The 16,894-nt window shown below is 45.4% G+C and overlaps 1 protein-coding gene across 1 annotated transcript; it reads right to left on the bottom strand.

Moving 5' to 3' along the window:
• Window positions 1–13,215: 13,215 nt before the first annotated feature.
• TMEM35B (transmembrane protein 35B) lies at window positions 13,216–16,223 on the bottom strand. The gene is given in 4 exon segments (XM_007950405.1): window positions 13,216–13,271; window positions 13,274–13,390; window positions 14,581–14,761; window positions 16,116–16,223. Coding segments are annotated over 4 exon segments (462 nt in total).
• Window positions 16,224–16,894: the final 671 nt, after the last annotated feature.

Genomic DNA, 16,894 nt, shown 5'->3' with positions numbered 1-16,894 from the left:
CAGCCATCTAGATGCAATGATGGGTCTCTCCTCATCCAGAGCAAGGAAGAATGAAGAAAACCAAAGATTCATGGAAACAATTAGTCCAAGCAACTGGTACACCATGCGATCCTCAGCCTATACAACTATGAGACCAGAAGAACTAAATGGTGCCCAGCTGCCACTGTCAACCACTCAGTGGAGGATCTATGTAGAAGATCCTGGGTAGAGTGGGAGAACAATGTGGAACAAAACTCAAAATCATTAAAAAAAAAAAAAAAAGACCAAGTTTGCTGGTCTGATAGAGCCTGGTGGAACCACTGAGACTATGGCCCCTAGCTGCCCTTCAGGGCTGGAATGGAACCCACACATGTGGCTCCCAGCCAAACAAAAGACTGGCATATGAGGTGAACATTTACACTAGGTAGATATACTCCTTGGAGAGAACAATCATGGGAGAATAGAAGGGCTGTGTATGCACAGGGAGACAGCTCAGGGGGCAGGAGTGCATGGAGGAATGGACACAGGGAAGAGGGAACTATAGTGTATGTGAACTGTGGTATGGAAAGTAAACTTCACCCAAATCACAATAATAAAATAAAGTTGCAATATTGAAAGATTCGATGGGCAATATACTGGATGATGCAAGGAACATCAAAAGAACATGGAAGGAATATAGAGTCACTGTACCAAAAAGAATTGGTTGATGTTCATCCATTTCAGGAGGTGGCATATGATCTAGAACCAATGGTATTGAAGGAAGGAGTCAAAGCTGCACTGAGGGAAGTGGCAAAAAACAAGGCTCCAGGAATTGATGGGATACCCACTGAGATGTTTCAACAAATGGATGCCGCACTAGAGGCACTCACTTGGCTGTGCCAGGAGATTTGGAAGACCTGGCCAACTGACTGGAAAAGATCCATATTGTACCCATCACCAAAGAAAGGTGATCCCACAGAATGTGAAAATTATTGAACATCATTAATATTGTACACAAGTAAAATCTTACTGAAGATAATTCAAAATGATTACAGCAGTATATTGACAGAGAACTTCCAGAAATGCAAGCTGGATTCAGAAGAGGATGTGGAATGAGGGATATCATTACTGATGTCAGATGGATTTTATAGCTCAAAGAATACCACAAAGATGTTTTACTTGTGTTTTGTTGACTATGCAAAAGCATTCGATTGTGTGGATCATAACAAATTATGGGTAACATTGAGAAGAATGGGAATTCCAGAACACTGAATTGGGCTCATGAGTACTTGTATATAGACCAGAAGGCTGTTGTTCAAACAGAATGAGGGGACACTGCATGGTTTAACATCAAGAAGGGAGTGTGTCAGGGTTGTATCCTTTCACCATACTTATTTAATGTGCATCCTGAACAAACAATCCAAGAAGATGGGCTATATGAAGAACATGGCATCAGGATTGGAGGAAGACTCATTAACAACCTATGTTATGGCGACAACACAACTTTGCTCACTGAAACACTTACTGATGAAGATTGAAGACTACACTCTGCAGCATGGATTACACCTTAATATAAAGAAAACAAAAATCCTCACAACGGGACTAATAAGCAGCATATGATAAATGGAGAAAAGATTGAAGTTGTCAAAGACTTCTTATCAGTTATATAATCAACACCAATGGAAGCAGCAATTAAGAAAGCAGAAGTTGTATAGCACTGGGCATATCTGCTGCAAAGTACCTCTTTCAAGTGATGTGTCCTTGAAGACTAAGGTGCGTTTGACACAAGCCATGGTATTTTCAATCGCCTCATATGCATATGAGAGCTGGACAATGAAAAAGGAAGAGTGAAGAAGAGTCGATGCTTTTGAGTTGTGGTGTTGGCAAAGAATACTGAAAGTACCACGGACTGCTAGAAGAACTAACAAATCCATCCTGGAAGAAGTGCAGCCGAAATGCTCACTGGAAGCGAGAATGGCCAAACTTCATCTCACCTACTTTGGTCATGTTGTAAGAAGGGACCATTCCCTGGAGAAGGAGATCATGCTTGGCAAAGTGGAGGACAACAAAAAAGGGGAAGGCCCTCAACAAGATGGATTGACACAGTGGCTGCATCGATTGGCTTAGGTATAGCAAGGATTGTGGGGCTGGCACAGGACTGGGCAGTGTTTTGTTCTGCTGTACACGAGATTGCTATGGGTTTGAGACGACCTGGTGGCACCTAACAACACAACAACATCGGGGGCAGGAAGAAGCTCTGGTGGTGTAGTACCTAAGGCATTTGGCTGCTAACCAGAAGGTTGGTGGTTCAAACCCACCAGCCACTCCACGGAATGAAGACTGGGCAATGTACTTCCATAAAGCAGGGGTCACTATGAGTCAGAATTGACTCAATGGCAGTGAGGTGTTTTTTTTTTTTTTGGTTTACCGAGGCAGGAAGATGGGGGGAAAGGGGGTTAATGGTGATGGAAAAATCACATTAAGGGTAGGATTGCACAGTTGATTATTTTAATTGCTGTCAAAAAGTTATATACCTGTAAAAGGTTAAATTGGCAGTTGTGTGATGGATGTATTTACAGCAATGATTAAAAAAAAAAAAAAAAAGCAGCTGCTGAGGCTGCTTTTGTACAACCTAACATTCATGAGATTTAGTTCCTTGGTTTGAAGGTATAGGGTCATGATTTCATGGACATCCCAGTTAACTGTCCTAATAACATGTTTACTGCTTCTGTTCTACCTCTTAGTTCATTGTATAGTACCTGGGGTCTTGTTGTTGTTGTTATGTGCCGTCGAGTCAAACCCGACTCATAGCGACCCCTCCTTGGGTTTCCGAGGCAGTATCACTACGGAAGTAGGATTGCCCAACCTTCCTTCCGAGACCTGGGGTCTTAGAAGTGTGCAAGTGGTCATCCAAGTCACAACACATGGTCTCTGTTCACATGGAGCAACAAAGGAGGGAGAATCAGCAATGGGAGGATATGGAACATGTGGCTAATTGCCTCCATGAGCAACTGCCTCTTTTGCCATGAGACCAGAAAAACTGGATAGTGCCCATTACTCAATGTTTTGATAAAAGATTCTATAGCAGACTCCTGATCAAAAGGGGGGAAATGCAGAACAAAATTTCAAATTCCAATGTACTCTAGACTTTCTGGAACCATGGAGGATGGATGAATCCCTGAACTATTGTCCTGAGATAATTCTTAAATGAAAAATATCCTCTGAAGTCATCTTAAAACTGAACAAGACTTTAGCATAACTAGTAAAAAATATCTTCCTTGAGTGTTATGCTTTTTAAAAAACTATGTAGGATCAAATAGACAACAGCAACTTGGAAAATTAGATAGGAATCTTAGGGGGCAGTGAGTTTATGTTAATGAGGGAAGAACAACTCAGAAAAGGGGGGTGAGAATGGTTGCACAACTCAAAGAAAGGAATCAATGTCCCTAAATTGTACATGCAGCAACTGTTGAATTAGTGTATGTTTTGCTGTAAATTATTCTCAACAACAATAATGAAATAAATAAAATTTAGAAGAACAAAAAGATTTAAAAAAAACCCTTACAGGTTTGTTGGGAGGATTATGAGAAAACATAAATTAAACTCTGCGCACTGTGCCTGCCACTGGGGAGATACTTCGTAACTGTTTGCTCCTTCCCCTCCAGGCAGCACACAGATAAATGTGTACACCCACACAGGCACACATACAGCGTTAGATACACAGCACCCTAAGCAAACAAAATAATGCAGAGACATCTGGGCGTGTTCCTATGTTCTTCCCAAGAGGGGTTTGTGTAGAAGCCAATATCCTATTCCTATTTTTGGCACATATCCACATCCCTAGGGTAGTCCCAAAATTCTATTCCTCCAGTACCAAAATGTGAATTTCTGCTTTTCAGCCCTCAAGCTCTAATCCTTTCTGGAACCCTAACTGAATGTATTGCCATCACCCCATCTCTCCTGGCTCTCTCCACCATATCTCTAAGCCCTATTACCCCCCACCCGAACCTCCCCCTGCTATCTCACCAGATCTCTCTCTTACCTCTTGTTGTTCTGACTGCTGGCACTCTCTGGGGTGTTGGGGGCCTGGCTTCAAGGAGTTCAAACAGAGCAGAATCCCCTCCCACCCACACACCCCAGACCCTCCCAACAGCCACCTAATCCAGGACAGGGCATGAAGAATGGGCCCAACAGCTGCAGGGACTGGGGCCCACCTGTATCAGCTATGAGCTGGGTTTGTGGGGTATGGCTAGGGCCTCACGGGAAGGGAGTGTCATTACAGAGCTAGAAGGCCTTCAGCACTGGGAGGGAGACAGAAGAGCATTAGGAAGGCCAGGCGGCTAAACGGCATTGTGCTGAACTGACCTAGATTTAAGCTGCAGTTTGGGGAGCACATTTTCTGAGGCTGGCTTCAGCTAGGGCTGCTGAGGAGGCACTGCTGGGCCTCAAGATACTCCTGCTGCTGCCAATCCAACAGCTCCTCCACACCAGCTGGCCAGCCCACTCCTCCACTACTCTGCCTCTCCTGCAGCTGCTAGGCTGGCCCTATAGCCAAACTTGGGGGCCCTGTAACAGCTAATTAGCCTACAGGCCAAAGCTCAAAGATAAACAGGAGCCCTCAGTCCAATACCAGCTGTGAAAGATTTTATTTAAAGTCTGGCTGGAGACAGGCTGGCTGTGACATCCTGGAGGGGGTAGAGAAGGGAAGAGGCCAAGATCCTAGGGGACCCAGGCTCTCCTTTCATGGACTTCAAAATTTTACTGCAGAGGGCTAACTCTGGACAGCAGGATAGGTTTAATCACATTGGACAGATCATCCCTACTACTCCCACACTGAGCAGGGAAGGGGTGTCATGCCTGTGTGGTCTCCAGCCTTAGCAGCTAGTGCAGAGAGAAGTATGGGTTCTGGAGTCCATCAGGCCTTAGTTCTAGTCTCAGGTTGCTAAAGGGGCAAGCAAGGAGTGGCATCTTCTGACCTCTTCTAACTACGCAAGAGAAGGACAGAATTACCAGCAGCGGCCCAAGGCCTGTTCTTACGAGGCCAGACATGCTGCCACCCTCCAACCCTCTTACTAACCTTGTCACCAACTGTTCCTCTCACAGCACTCTGTCTCTCTGCTGGGTTTGGTAATTTGCTGTAGTGGCCACAAAGAACTCACAGATTATGGGGTTTATTAGGGAAGCAATAGGCTACAATTCAACTTCAGGAACGTGCTCAATCTCTCACAGCTGGCCACATCTCTCAGCCAGGAGTCTCTCTCTCACCAGTGCATGTCTCTCGCATCTCTCTCTCAGCAGTGTGTTTACTGTGTCTCTCTCTCAGCAGCACATCTCTCAGCCAGCAGTGAGAGATTCCCTCCTCCTGCCTCTAGGAGGGCTCCTTTTTGACCCTGGCAGAGTGGCCAAAACCAACCAATCCCAACATCAGAATTCTATACCCCTGAGAGCACGTGAACTTCCCAGAAGATTGCTTCATGCTGCCCCAACAGAAATAAACCAGGTAGATAACTTTAACAATTAGCTACTGGTAGCAAAGGGGGAGTTACAAAGCTAGAAAAGCCATACCAGGTGATTTACTACACTGCAGACGTGTAGGCACTTTAGCTCTCTGAATCCACTTTCTCATCTGTAGAAACTGCTATTTAATAATAGGTAACATTTACTGCCACCACACATCTGTCAGTTTGTTGCACTGTGGTGGCTTGTGTGTTGCTGTGAGGCTGGAGACTATGCCACTGGTATTTCAAATACCAGCAGGGTTACCAATGGTGAACAGGTTTCAGTGGAGCTTCCAGACTAAGACAGACTCAGAAAGAAGGGCCCATCCACTTCTCAAGGAATTAGCAAATGAGAACTTATTAAAAGCAGTGACACACTGTCTGATATATTACTGGAAAATATTATGAATAGCCCTGAAACATTGTCTGATATAGTGCTGGAAGATGAGCCCTTCAGGTTGGAAGGCACTCAAAATACAACTGCGGCTGTCCTGCTTCTTCAGAGTAGAGTTGAACTTAATGCTGTGGATGGAGTAAAATTTTTGGGACCTCCATTTGCTGATGGGACATGACTCAAAATGGGAGGAAACAGCTGAAAACATCCATTAATAATCAGAACATGGCATGTATAAAGTATGAATCTAGGAAAACTGGAAGTTGTCAAAAATAAAATGGAACACATGATATCCTAGGCATTGTTGTTGTTGTTGTTGTTATGTGCCGTCGAGTCGGCCCCTCCTTGGGTTTCCGAGGCAGTTATCACTACGGAAGTAGGATTGCCCAACCTTCCTTCCGAGATCCTAGGCATTAGTGAGCTGAATTGGACCAGTTTTGGCCATTTTTAACCAAACAACCATATGATATACTATGCTGGGAATGACAAATTGAAGAAGAATGGTGTGGCATTCATTGTCACAAAGAATGTTTCAAGAGCTATCCTGAAGTACAGTGCTGTCAGTGATAGGATAATATCCATATACCTACACAAGACTAGTTAATACTATTATTTGAATTTATGCACCAACCACTAAAGCCAAAGATGAGAAAACTGAAAATTTTTACCAATTTCTGCAGTGTGAAACTGACCAAACATGCAATCAAGACGTTGATTATTACTGGTGATTGGAATGCAAAAGTTGGAAACAAACAAGAATCACCGGTAGTTGGAAAATACAGCCTTGGTGATAGAAATAACACTGGAGATCACATGATAGAATTTTGCAAGACCAACAACTTATTCATTGCAAATAGCTTTTTTCAACAGCATAAACAATGGCTATACATGTGAACTTTGCCAGGTGGAGTACACAGGAATCACATCTACTACATCTGTGGCAAGACGATAGAGAAGCTCAGTATCTTCAGCCAAAACAAGGCTGGGAGCTGACTGGAATAGACCATCAACTGCTCACATGCAAGTTCAGGTTGAAGCTGAAGACAATTAAAACAAGGCCATGAGAGCCAAAATATAACTGGCTGCTGTCTCAACCCCACCTGAATTTAGAGACCATCTAAAGAATAGATTTGATCCACTGAACACTAATGACCAAAAACCAGAGGAATAGAGGGATGACATCAAGAACATCATCCATGAAGAAAGCAAATGGTCATTAAAACGACCAGAAAGGAAGAAAAGACCAGAATGGATGCCAGAAGAGACTCTGAAACTTGCTGTTGAATGGAAAGTAGCAACAAGCAAGCAACCATTGCCGTGGAGTCGGATCCAACCCACAGCGACCCCTCCTTGGGTTTCCGAGGCAGTATCACTACGGAAGTAGATTGCCCAACCTTCCTCCTGGGGAGTGGCTGGTGGGTTTGAACCTCCAGCCTTCTGGTTAGCAGTAAAGTGCCTTAGGCACTATGCTACCAGAGCTCCCAGAATGGAGGGTAGCTAAAGCAAATGAAGACATGACAAGATAAAAGAGCTGAAGAGAAGATTTCAAAGAGGAGCTTGAGACAACAAAAGCCAATTATTATAATGAAATGTGCAAAGACCTGGAGTTCAAAAACCAAAAGGGAAGAACACACTTGACATTTTTCAAGCTGAAAGAACTGAAGAAACAATTCAAGCCTCAAGTCGCCACACTGAAAGACTCTATGGGCAAAAGGTTTAACGATGCAGGAAACATAAAAAGATGGAAGGAATACAGAGTCACTGTACCAAAAAGAATTGATCAGCATTCATCCATTTCAGGAGGTGGCAAATGATCAAGAACCAATGGTACTGAAGGAGGATGTCGAAGCTGCCCTGAGGTAACCGGCAAAGAATAAGGCTCCAGGCATTGACGGAATACCCACTGAGATGTTTCAATCAATGGATGCCATTCTGGAGGCACTCACTCATCTATGCCAAGAAATTTGGAAGACAGCTACCTGGACAACTGACTGGAAGAAATCCGTATCTGTATCCATTCCAAAGAAAGATGATCCCACAGAAGGTGGAAATTGTCGAACTGTATCATTAATATCACACACAATAAAATCCTGCTGAAGATAATGCAAAAACAGTTGCAGCAGTATACTGACAGAGCACTTCCAGAAATGCAAGCTGGATTCAGAAGAGGATGTGGAACGTGACATTGCTGATGTCAGATGGATCTTGGCTGACAGCAAAGAATACCAAAGAGATGTTTGTGTTTTATTGATTATGCAAAAGCATTCGATTGTGTGCTTCATAGCATTATGGATAACATTGAGAATGGGAATTCCAGAACACTTAATTGTGCTCATGAGGAATCTGCACATAGAACAAGAGGATGTCATTCAGACAGAACACAGGAATACTACATGGGTTAAAATCAGTAAGAGTGTATCAGGGTTGTATCCTTTCACCATACTTATTCAATCTGTATGCTGAGCAAATAGTCCAGAAGGTGGACTATATGAAGAAGAGTGTGGCATCAAGATTGGAGGAAGACTCATTAACAACCTGTGATATGCAGACAACACATCTTTGCTTCCTGAAAGTGAAGATGACTTGAAGCACTTCCTGATAAATATTAAAGACTACAGTCTGCAGTATGGATTACATCTCAACATAAAGAAAACAAAAATCCTCACAACTGGACCAATAAGCAGCATCACAATAAATGGGGAAAGATTGAAGTTGCCAAAGATTTCATATTACTTGACTTCACAATCAACACCAATGGAAGCAGAAATCAAGAAATCAGATGTTGTACTGCACTACAGAAATCTGCTACACAAGCCTTCTTTAAAGTGCTATAGAGCAAAAATGTCTCTTTGAAGACTAAGGTATGCCTAATCCAAGCCATGGTATTTCCAATCACTCCAAATGCATGTGAAAGCTGGACAATGAATAAGAAGACTGAAGAACTGATACTTCTGGGTGGTGGTATTGGCGAAGAACACTGAAAGTGCCATGCACTGTCAAAAGAACTAATAAATCTGCCCTGGAAAAAGTGCAGCCGGAATGCCCCTTGGAAGTGAGAATGGTCAGACTTCACACCTACTTTGGTCTTGTTGTCAGAAGGGACCATTTCCTGGAGAAGGAAATCATACTTGGTAAAGTGGAAGGTCAATGAAAAAGGGGAAGGCCCTCAACGGGATGGACTGACACAGTGGTTCAACAATGGGCTCAGGTATAGCAAGGATTGTGAGGCTGGCACAGCATCAGGCAGTATTTCATTCTGTTGTACATGGGGTCACTATGAATTGGAGCTGACTCAGTGGCACCTATCAACAACATTTACTGAGCACTGATGTACCAGGCACTGCTGTAAGTACTTGCTTAAATACTTTCTTTTAGAAGTATGAGCAGCAGGTGGAGGTTAAAGATGTGCCAGAAGTCCAACTTTTCCACACTGCTGTACCACTCCATCATCTTTAGCATCACCTACTCTTCCTCCCCTCAGTACTTTCCTTCCCATCTTATGGTTCTGTATTTTGATTTAACATCCCAGACTTCACAACTGCTGAGGAAATGGCTCAAGTGGTGGTGGAGTCTGGGAGGCTGGCAAGTCCCAAATCAGCGGGACAAGCGTAGATCTGGAGGATTCTCCTCACTCATGTGGTTGTTAAGGGCTGACATATCCAAATTGGCAGGTCAGATGACTGGCTGTTGTCCCAAGTGCAGGGGTGAGATAATGATGAACCAAAAGCAGGATCTGGAGCAAGTGAGGAAACTTTCCCAGAATATTCACATATATATCCTCAAGGAAACCAAGGATGGTGCCTTGAGTCACACACCCCACCAAAGCAGACTCAAGATACATCCCACCCTAAACAAGAAAAAAGGCTAGGATTTACAATATATCACAAAATGGAGCTGTGGCTAGAAGGGCCATATTAAGCAACTCAGTGCACTGCAATACTGTAATTTTTGAATCCTCATAGCAACCCTCTCTGAAGTATTTACTATCAGTGTCCATATTTTGCAAATGAGGCAGAAATTATTGCTTGCTCAAGTTAACAGTTGATAAGTGGTAGAGACAATTATGTACATTCCAGCTTCCTTGGTGACTCTTAAACAGTGATTGATCTAGGAATGGATAGGGAACATAATTCTGGCCAAAAAGATATGAGGGAAATGTTATTGGTAGGTGCCGCCTAGGAGGTTTCAGCTCACAGTGACCCCATGTCCGACAGAATGAAACACTACCTGGTTCTGAGCCATCCTCACAGTCATTGCTACATTGAGCCCACTGCTGCAGCCAGTGTCGACTCATCTCATTGAGGGTCTTTCTCTTTTTCACTGCCCCTCTACTTTACCAATCATGATATCCTTCTCCAGGGACTGGTCCCTCCTGATACCATGTCCAAAGTACGTGAGACAGTCTTGCCATCCTCACTTCTAAGGAGCATTCTGGCTGTACTTCTTCCAAGACATGTTTGTTCTTCTGGCAGTCCATTCTTCACTAACATCGTAATTCGAAGGCATCAACTCTTCATTGTTCTTCCTGACGTTTATTGTACACAGTGTCATTATGAGTCGATATCGACTTGACAACACCTAACAGCTTCCTTATTCACTGTCCAGCTTTCCCATGCATATGAGGTGACTGACAATCATGGTCAGGAATACCTTAGCCTCAAAGCAACATCTCTGCCTTTTAAACTTTAAAAAGGTCTTTTGTGGATTTGCCCAATGCAGTACATCATTTGAGAGGAAATGTAGGGGTCTTCTAAGAAAATTTTCCCCTTTTCTTTGCCTTTGAATGTTAAGTGAACATGTCCAGAGCTGTGGTAGTTATTTGTAACCCTGAGGATGAAAATTAAAACCATTGGCATCAATTGCAACTCCCAGTGATCCTATAGGACAGGGTAGAACCACCCCATAGGGTTTCCCAGGCTGTAATCTATGGAAGCAGACTGCCACATCTTTCTCCCAAGGAGCAGGTCGGAAGGTTCAAACCACTGATCTCTCAGTTGCTGAGCACTTTAACCACTGTGCCATCAGAACCATAGCAGATAATCAAAAGCAGTAGAGTAGAAAGTTCAAAGAATCTAGGTTTTTTACGTCATTATTAATCAGCCAAACTAACCAACATTGAAAGTGAAGCTCTGGACTTGTTATGTCAGAAGAATCAATGTTTTGACACTCTTAGTTGGGTCTTTTCTACCTTGCATCTGAAAGCAGTGATGCAATCTACCTCACTAGAGATAAAAATAGAAATATTTATTGACGTTACTGTGTGCAGGGACTGTGCTGTTTAAGTAACACTTTCTTCAAAACCTAGGAAACAGAAGATAGGCAACTTGCCTGAGATACACAGCTTGTCAGTGTCACAGCAGGAATTACTCCTTGCTAGAGAAGATGAGGGAGCTCTGGTAGCATAGTGGCTAAAGCACTTGACTGCTAACCAGAAGGCTGGCGGTTCAAACCCACCAGCCACTCCTCGGAAGGAAGGTTGGGCAATCCTACTTCTGTAGTGATACTGCCTCAGAAACCCAAGGAGGGGTCGCTATGAGTCGGGGCTGACTCGACGGCACATAACAACAACAACAACAGAGAAGATGAACTGGAGTAATATGGCCTTCTTTCCATCTTCTGAGTCCAAAAGCCACTACCCCATACCTCTACCCCCTTATCGTGGCAAAAACATTTGCATTTGAACTCTTCTCCCTTATGACAGAATGCATCACTTCCAAAGGACCTCACTGGATTGAGATGAAGATATTTCATGTCATGGTAGTAGGCATCCTAGCATGTACACTTTTCCCCAAGGTTATACAGGGCCAGGCAGGCAAGATGTGTTTCAACAATGGGCGACCTCTATTCACTTCTGTCCCTCGCTCTTACAGTTTCCCCTTCACCAGGACCTCCAAGATTCCTCCCAGGCTGTGGTGCCCTGCTCTAACACTTCAGCATCCCACAGAGTTGGCTGTTAAGTAGCACTGGACTGGATGCCACACCTCACTACCAGAGGCTGCAATTTTCAGGTCCTGAAAATGACTAAATGCCCATCTTTATTAGTGCTGCAAATCTAAATGTCAGAGATTAAAAGGGATGGGAGGGAACACCTCATACAACTAGAAAGGGTGCAGGCACTCATATTCTGCTGTACTCAACATGTAAAATTTAAGTATGTGTTAAAAACCTTTACACTGCACATGCCCAGCACTCTCTCTTTTAGGGAAAAAAAAATTAGTGAAGCATACAATGGTGATTTACTATGGAGCCCTGATGATGCAGCGGTTAAAGTACTTGGCTTTTCCATTCCCTCTGTCTTCCTCCCTGCCGAGTCCCACAGCATTCTTCCTCGGACTGTTTGTCTCGGGCCACCAAAGCTCAGCCAGAAGGGGACGTCCCCATCTATTGCTGGAAGATCCAGAGAACTTAAAGACTCCCCAGGATGGGACCCATGCCTCAGTTGAGGTCCAGCTTCCCTGCTCTCTGCCCCCACATAGTCAAATGGCAACTGCTACTCCATCCCCTCATATCAGGAGCTGGGGGGTGAAGGGGTGGGTTTGGAGGCTCTAAGATTATAATACATCCTTACAGTAGAATATTACACAGCCATTAGAACTGATGAGGTAGAAGGTATACTTGACATAGAATGGTGCTGGATTAAGTAAATTAAGTTTAATCTTGGCTGTACTTTACCATAAAGTAACAAGCTGCTCCATGGAAGAAAGATGTGGTGGACTGCTTCCATAAAGATTACAGCCTTGGAAAGCCTTTGGGGCAGTTCTACTCTGTCCTATAGGGTTGCTATGAGTCAGAATCAATGATGGTAGTGGGCTGGATTTTGGTTTTGTTTACAATACTAAAAAACTGGGAACAACCTAAATGTTCCTCAGTGGGGGGTGTTGAGTATAATTATGGTACATCCTTAGAATGGAATATTATGCTGCCATTAGACATGATAAAGTAGAAATGATGAAGCAGAACGGTGTTGAATAAATTAAAGAAAAAAAAAGTAATAAAATAGTATGTATTATCTCATTTTTGTTTAAAAAAAAAAAAAGTCCTGTGTCAAGGCATAGAAAAAAGCAGAGAGGTATAGTGATACTAACATATGAGAAGTGGTTATTTGGGGGTAGGTATTTGAAGTTTGGATGATTTAAATTTCTTTTTTTCTTATTTTCTATTTTTATATGACATGAGGAATGCTAGCATGTACAACATGTACTAAAAAAGAGCAGTGGCTAGAGAGAGAGAAAGCAGGGCCCGAGAGAAAGATGCCTGTTTCAGCACTGGATGGCCCGGGGTGTTCTGAGAACAGAGTGGCAGAGTCTATGTGCTCCACCAAGTTCCTGCTGTGACGGCTGCAAGACGCCAAGAGGCAGAGACCTTCTACTTCCAGCACTCCTGGAATATACTTGGAGTCTTCTTCCTTGAGGGTCTGGCCTCGCTTCAGTTTGAGCTGAGAACTGACAGATATCCAGCAGTATCAGGAGGCTCAGGCAGACGATGGCTGGGATGTAGGTGCTCAGTGACTCGTTCAGAGCCACCAAAGTGAAGACAGCCCCTGGAACAGGAAGTCAGGTCCTTGAAGGTTGCTGAGAACACCTGGTAGATCCAGGAGCTGAGGGCGCTGCAGATCATACTGACCCACCCCAGTCCAAGCTTTCCCATGAGTCACACCCCTCCACACCCCCCCCCAAACCAGCTACACTCATCACTCTGGCCTCCCAGAGGAAGCAGGACCAGGAATTAAAAGCCCCTTGAACTTATATAAAAGAGCTCTGGTGGTATAGTGGTTAAGGCATTTGGCTGCTAACCAAAAGGTCAATGGTTTGAACCCACCAGCAGAACAAAGATGAAGCATCCGCTTCTGCACAGATTTACAGCTCTGGAAACCCAATGGGGGTCACTATAAGCCAGAATCAACTCAACAGCAGTGAGTGTGGTGTTTTGTTTTGTTTTTGGTTTCAAATAATGTAGCCTCACTCAGAAGGCAGGAAAGAAACAGAATCAATACAGCCAACAGGGCAGGGGCTGAGGTGGGGATGGTAGAACAAATTCTCCCTGATCCTTCTCCTTTCATAATCTTACACTTACTGGAGAGGGCAAGGCCTAGGGGTTGGTAGTGGAGGTGTGGGAAAGATCTGGAAATGAGGAAAACTCCAGAGATGGAAAGCAAGCCTGAGGAAGGAGGGGGCGGCAGCAATGGTGACATAAGGCCAGGCGATACAATGGAAGAGCCTGAAAATGTCTGGCCTGCAGTTGTCTTTGTAAGTCAGTAGTTTCTACAGGCAGAGCATCTATGAGGTGGGCCTTCTAGGACATCCTTCACCAGGGAAATTCTCTGCCACCCTATCTAGTGGGCCCCAGCTTCCCTGCTCTCTGCCCCCCCTCCCCACCAGACACATAAGTCAAATGGCAGCCACTCCATCCCCTCATATCAGGAGCTGGGGGGGGGGCGGTGAGGGGTGGGTTTGGAGGCTCTAAGATTATAATACATCCTTACAGTAGAATATTACACAGCCACTAAAACTGATGAGGTAGAAGGTATACTTGACATAGAATGGTGCTGGATTAAGTAAATTAAGTTTAAAAAGCACCTGCTCCACTCTGAAAACCATGGCTATTACAGTAGAAAAGAAGTGCTCTTGGTCCCAGGAAAGGAGGGCTGGCAATAATAAAGGGGGAAAGGCCAGGTCTCTCCATCACCCTCCCTGGTAAGTCCCATTTTCTAACCCAGTTGGCCCCCCTTACCAATCATGAGCAAGGTCAAAAGCAAGTTACTGATCTCTTGTAGCATCGGTGAGCCCAGGAACAGCAGCAACCCAGCCAGTAGTTCCAGCCAGCCCACAGTCGCTTGGTAGCTTATGGGATCTGGCTGGTAGCCGAACACCTTCAATGGGAACACCTCAGCAAACTGCACGAACAGGGCTTTCTAGGGGCGGCAGGGAATACAGTCAGCCAAGCTCAAGAACCCATTGCCCAAGCATACCACAGAGGCATGTGGTGCCTGAGCCCTCAACTCCCCCCACAAAGGAGCTAGTCTAGGTCAGGTCAAGGGCAGAGGTCTGCCTAGGGAGGAGCAGACCACCAGGTGGGGCTGAGCTTTGGAATCAGAAAACAGGCTTTATGCTTCAAGTGAGAACAGCTGGGTGGTGGGTGCAGCGCTGAACTGATTTTCTCACCAGAACTCACACCAGGTTACAAGAGCCGTGAATTCTAGGAAGGAGTTGGGCTTGGACTTTCCCATCAAGTGCCAAGACCTTGGGAACTCCACAGCTTCCTACCTGGCCTGGTTTCTCTTTGGACTCCTTTGTAGGGAATATTTGGGGGGGGAGGGGGAAGGATGCATGGGCAGACTGTTGCTGATTAAACAAATTCCACCCCAACTCTCCAATGTTGGTTTCTGGATCTCACTGCAGCAGCCAAAAAGGGTGTTGAGGGGGCTCTAAGTGACTCCTCAGGCTGAGTCAGCTCTGTCCTGGGCCAAATGACTTTACCCCTACCCTTTGGGTGGCTACTTTTTTCTGCTCCCTCACCTCAGCCACGCTAAAGACGCAGCTCTAAGCTGTCTGGCTGGGGGATGTACTTTCCCAAACCACCCACCACCCTGAGCCAGGCAGGGAGAGGAATACGCAGGCCTGAAAGAGGGAGGGTGGCATGGGTCTCCAAATCTGACTTCTGTAACGTGCCGGGGGAAGGGGGACGTCAGTAGGCAGGGCACTAAAGCTTTCCCACGAGTATGGTACTAGACAGAAGGCAAACAAGGTAACTTCTAGGCCCCGTGGAAAGGACTACAGATACTGAGTGAGGAGAGTGTCTAGTTCGGATTCTGTCTCCTGACTAGCTGTGCAACCCTTAGCAGATCATGTCCCCTTAGGAGCAAGGATAACAAGCCTCAGCCTTATTTATCTCCCCAGAACTCAAGCGAACGGTAAAAGGGGCATGAGGCCGGGAAGCAAGCTTTTCCATTCCCTCCGTCTTCCATTCCCCCGAGTCCCGGAACATTCTTCCTCGGACTCTGTCTGGGGCCACCAAAGTTCAGCCGGAAGGGGACGTCCCCGTCTGTTTCTGCAACATCCAGAGAACTCGGAGACTACCCAGGATGCGGCTCACGCCTCAGTTTAAGTCCAGGTTCTTTTCCCTCAACTCTAGCGCGGTCTGGTCTAAGGCCAGGCGGGTCCGCGGGGAGCAGGGGGCAGGGCGCGCCGGCAGCCAAAGTAACTGCCGAGGATCGCCAAGCACGCCACCCAGCGGGCCCGATCCCCCGCCCACGCCACATCGCTCACCATCTGCTCCGACACCGGAGCCGAAATCTGCTCCGAGAGCTTGGCCGCCCCCGTGAGTACGAAAAAGCAGCCCAGCAAGACGCGTAGAGCCGCGAGCAGGAGCGCCATGGCCGCGCACGCCCTTGGAGGAGCGCGGTGCCCGCAGGGCTGAGAGTTGGCGCTACCGAAAACCCGCCCCCTGGCGCCTGATCATTTCCTTCCTCCCCAGTGTGGCCGGGAGACCCGCGCCCCGAGCCTGCGTTTTCCTCGCGTAACAGAGGGGGTGTTGTCACCCTCTTTCAGGCCCAGGACCAGATGGAGGAAGCGAGAGCGTTTGGGGAAGTCGTCCCCATTTCACAGATGAGGACACTGAGTCCCACTGGCTCATAACTGACTATAAACTCGTCCCTCTGAATACATAAGACTCTCCCAGATAAGAAGTGGTGTCAAACATGGTTTATCTAGATCTGCCTCGCTGAAGAGCTTCAGTGCTCTAGGCACAAGCATCATTCCTGTCTGTGCCACACCTGCGGCAGGATCTGGGATGTCACCTAACATCAGTTGGCCTCAGTACAGTATCTGCATCTGTAAGTGGACAGGACGTCTCTTCACTTCCCCTGAGTTTGTAACAGGCCTAGCACATTGTAAGAGCTCCAGGTTATTTTTAAACTAGAAAATTTCTAAGATTATTAGTAGTAAATCAATAATTAGTAATTATAAAATTAGTTGCACTTTTTCTCTCTGCCTGAAATATCTTTCCCTTTAATTTCTCAGCTGAAATTAAAATGTGGAAGGTGTCA

The sequence above is a fragment of the Orycteropus afer genome, unplaced genomic scaffold (assembly GCF_000298275.1).
Source record: "Orycteropus afer afer isolate SDZICR_OR568_19922 unplaced genomic scaffold, OryAfe1.0 scaffold00272, whole genome shotgun sequence".
Lineage (NCBI taxonomy): Eukaryota > Metazoa > Chordata > Mammalia > Tubulidentata > Orycteropodidae > Orycteropus > Orycteropus afer.
This window is presented reverse-complemented; position numbering and strand designations above follow the sequence as displayed.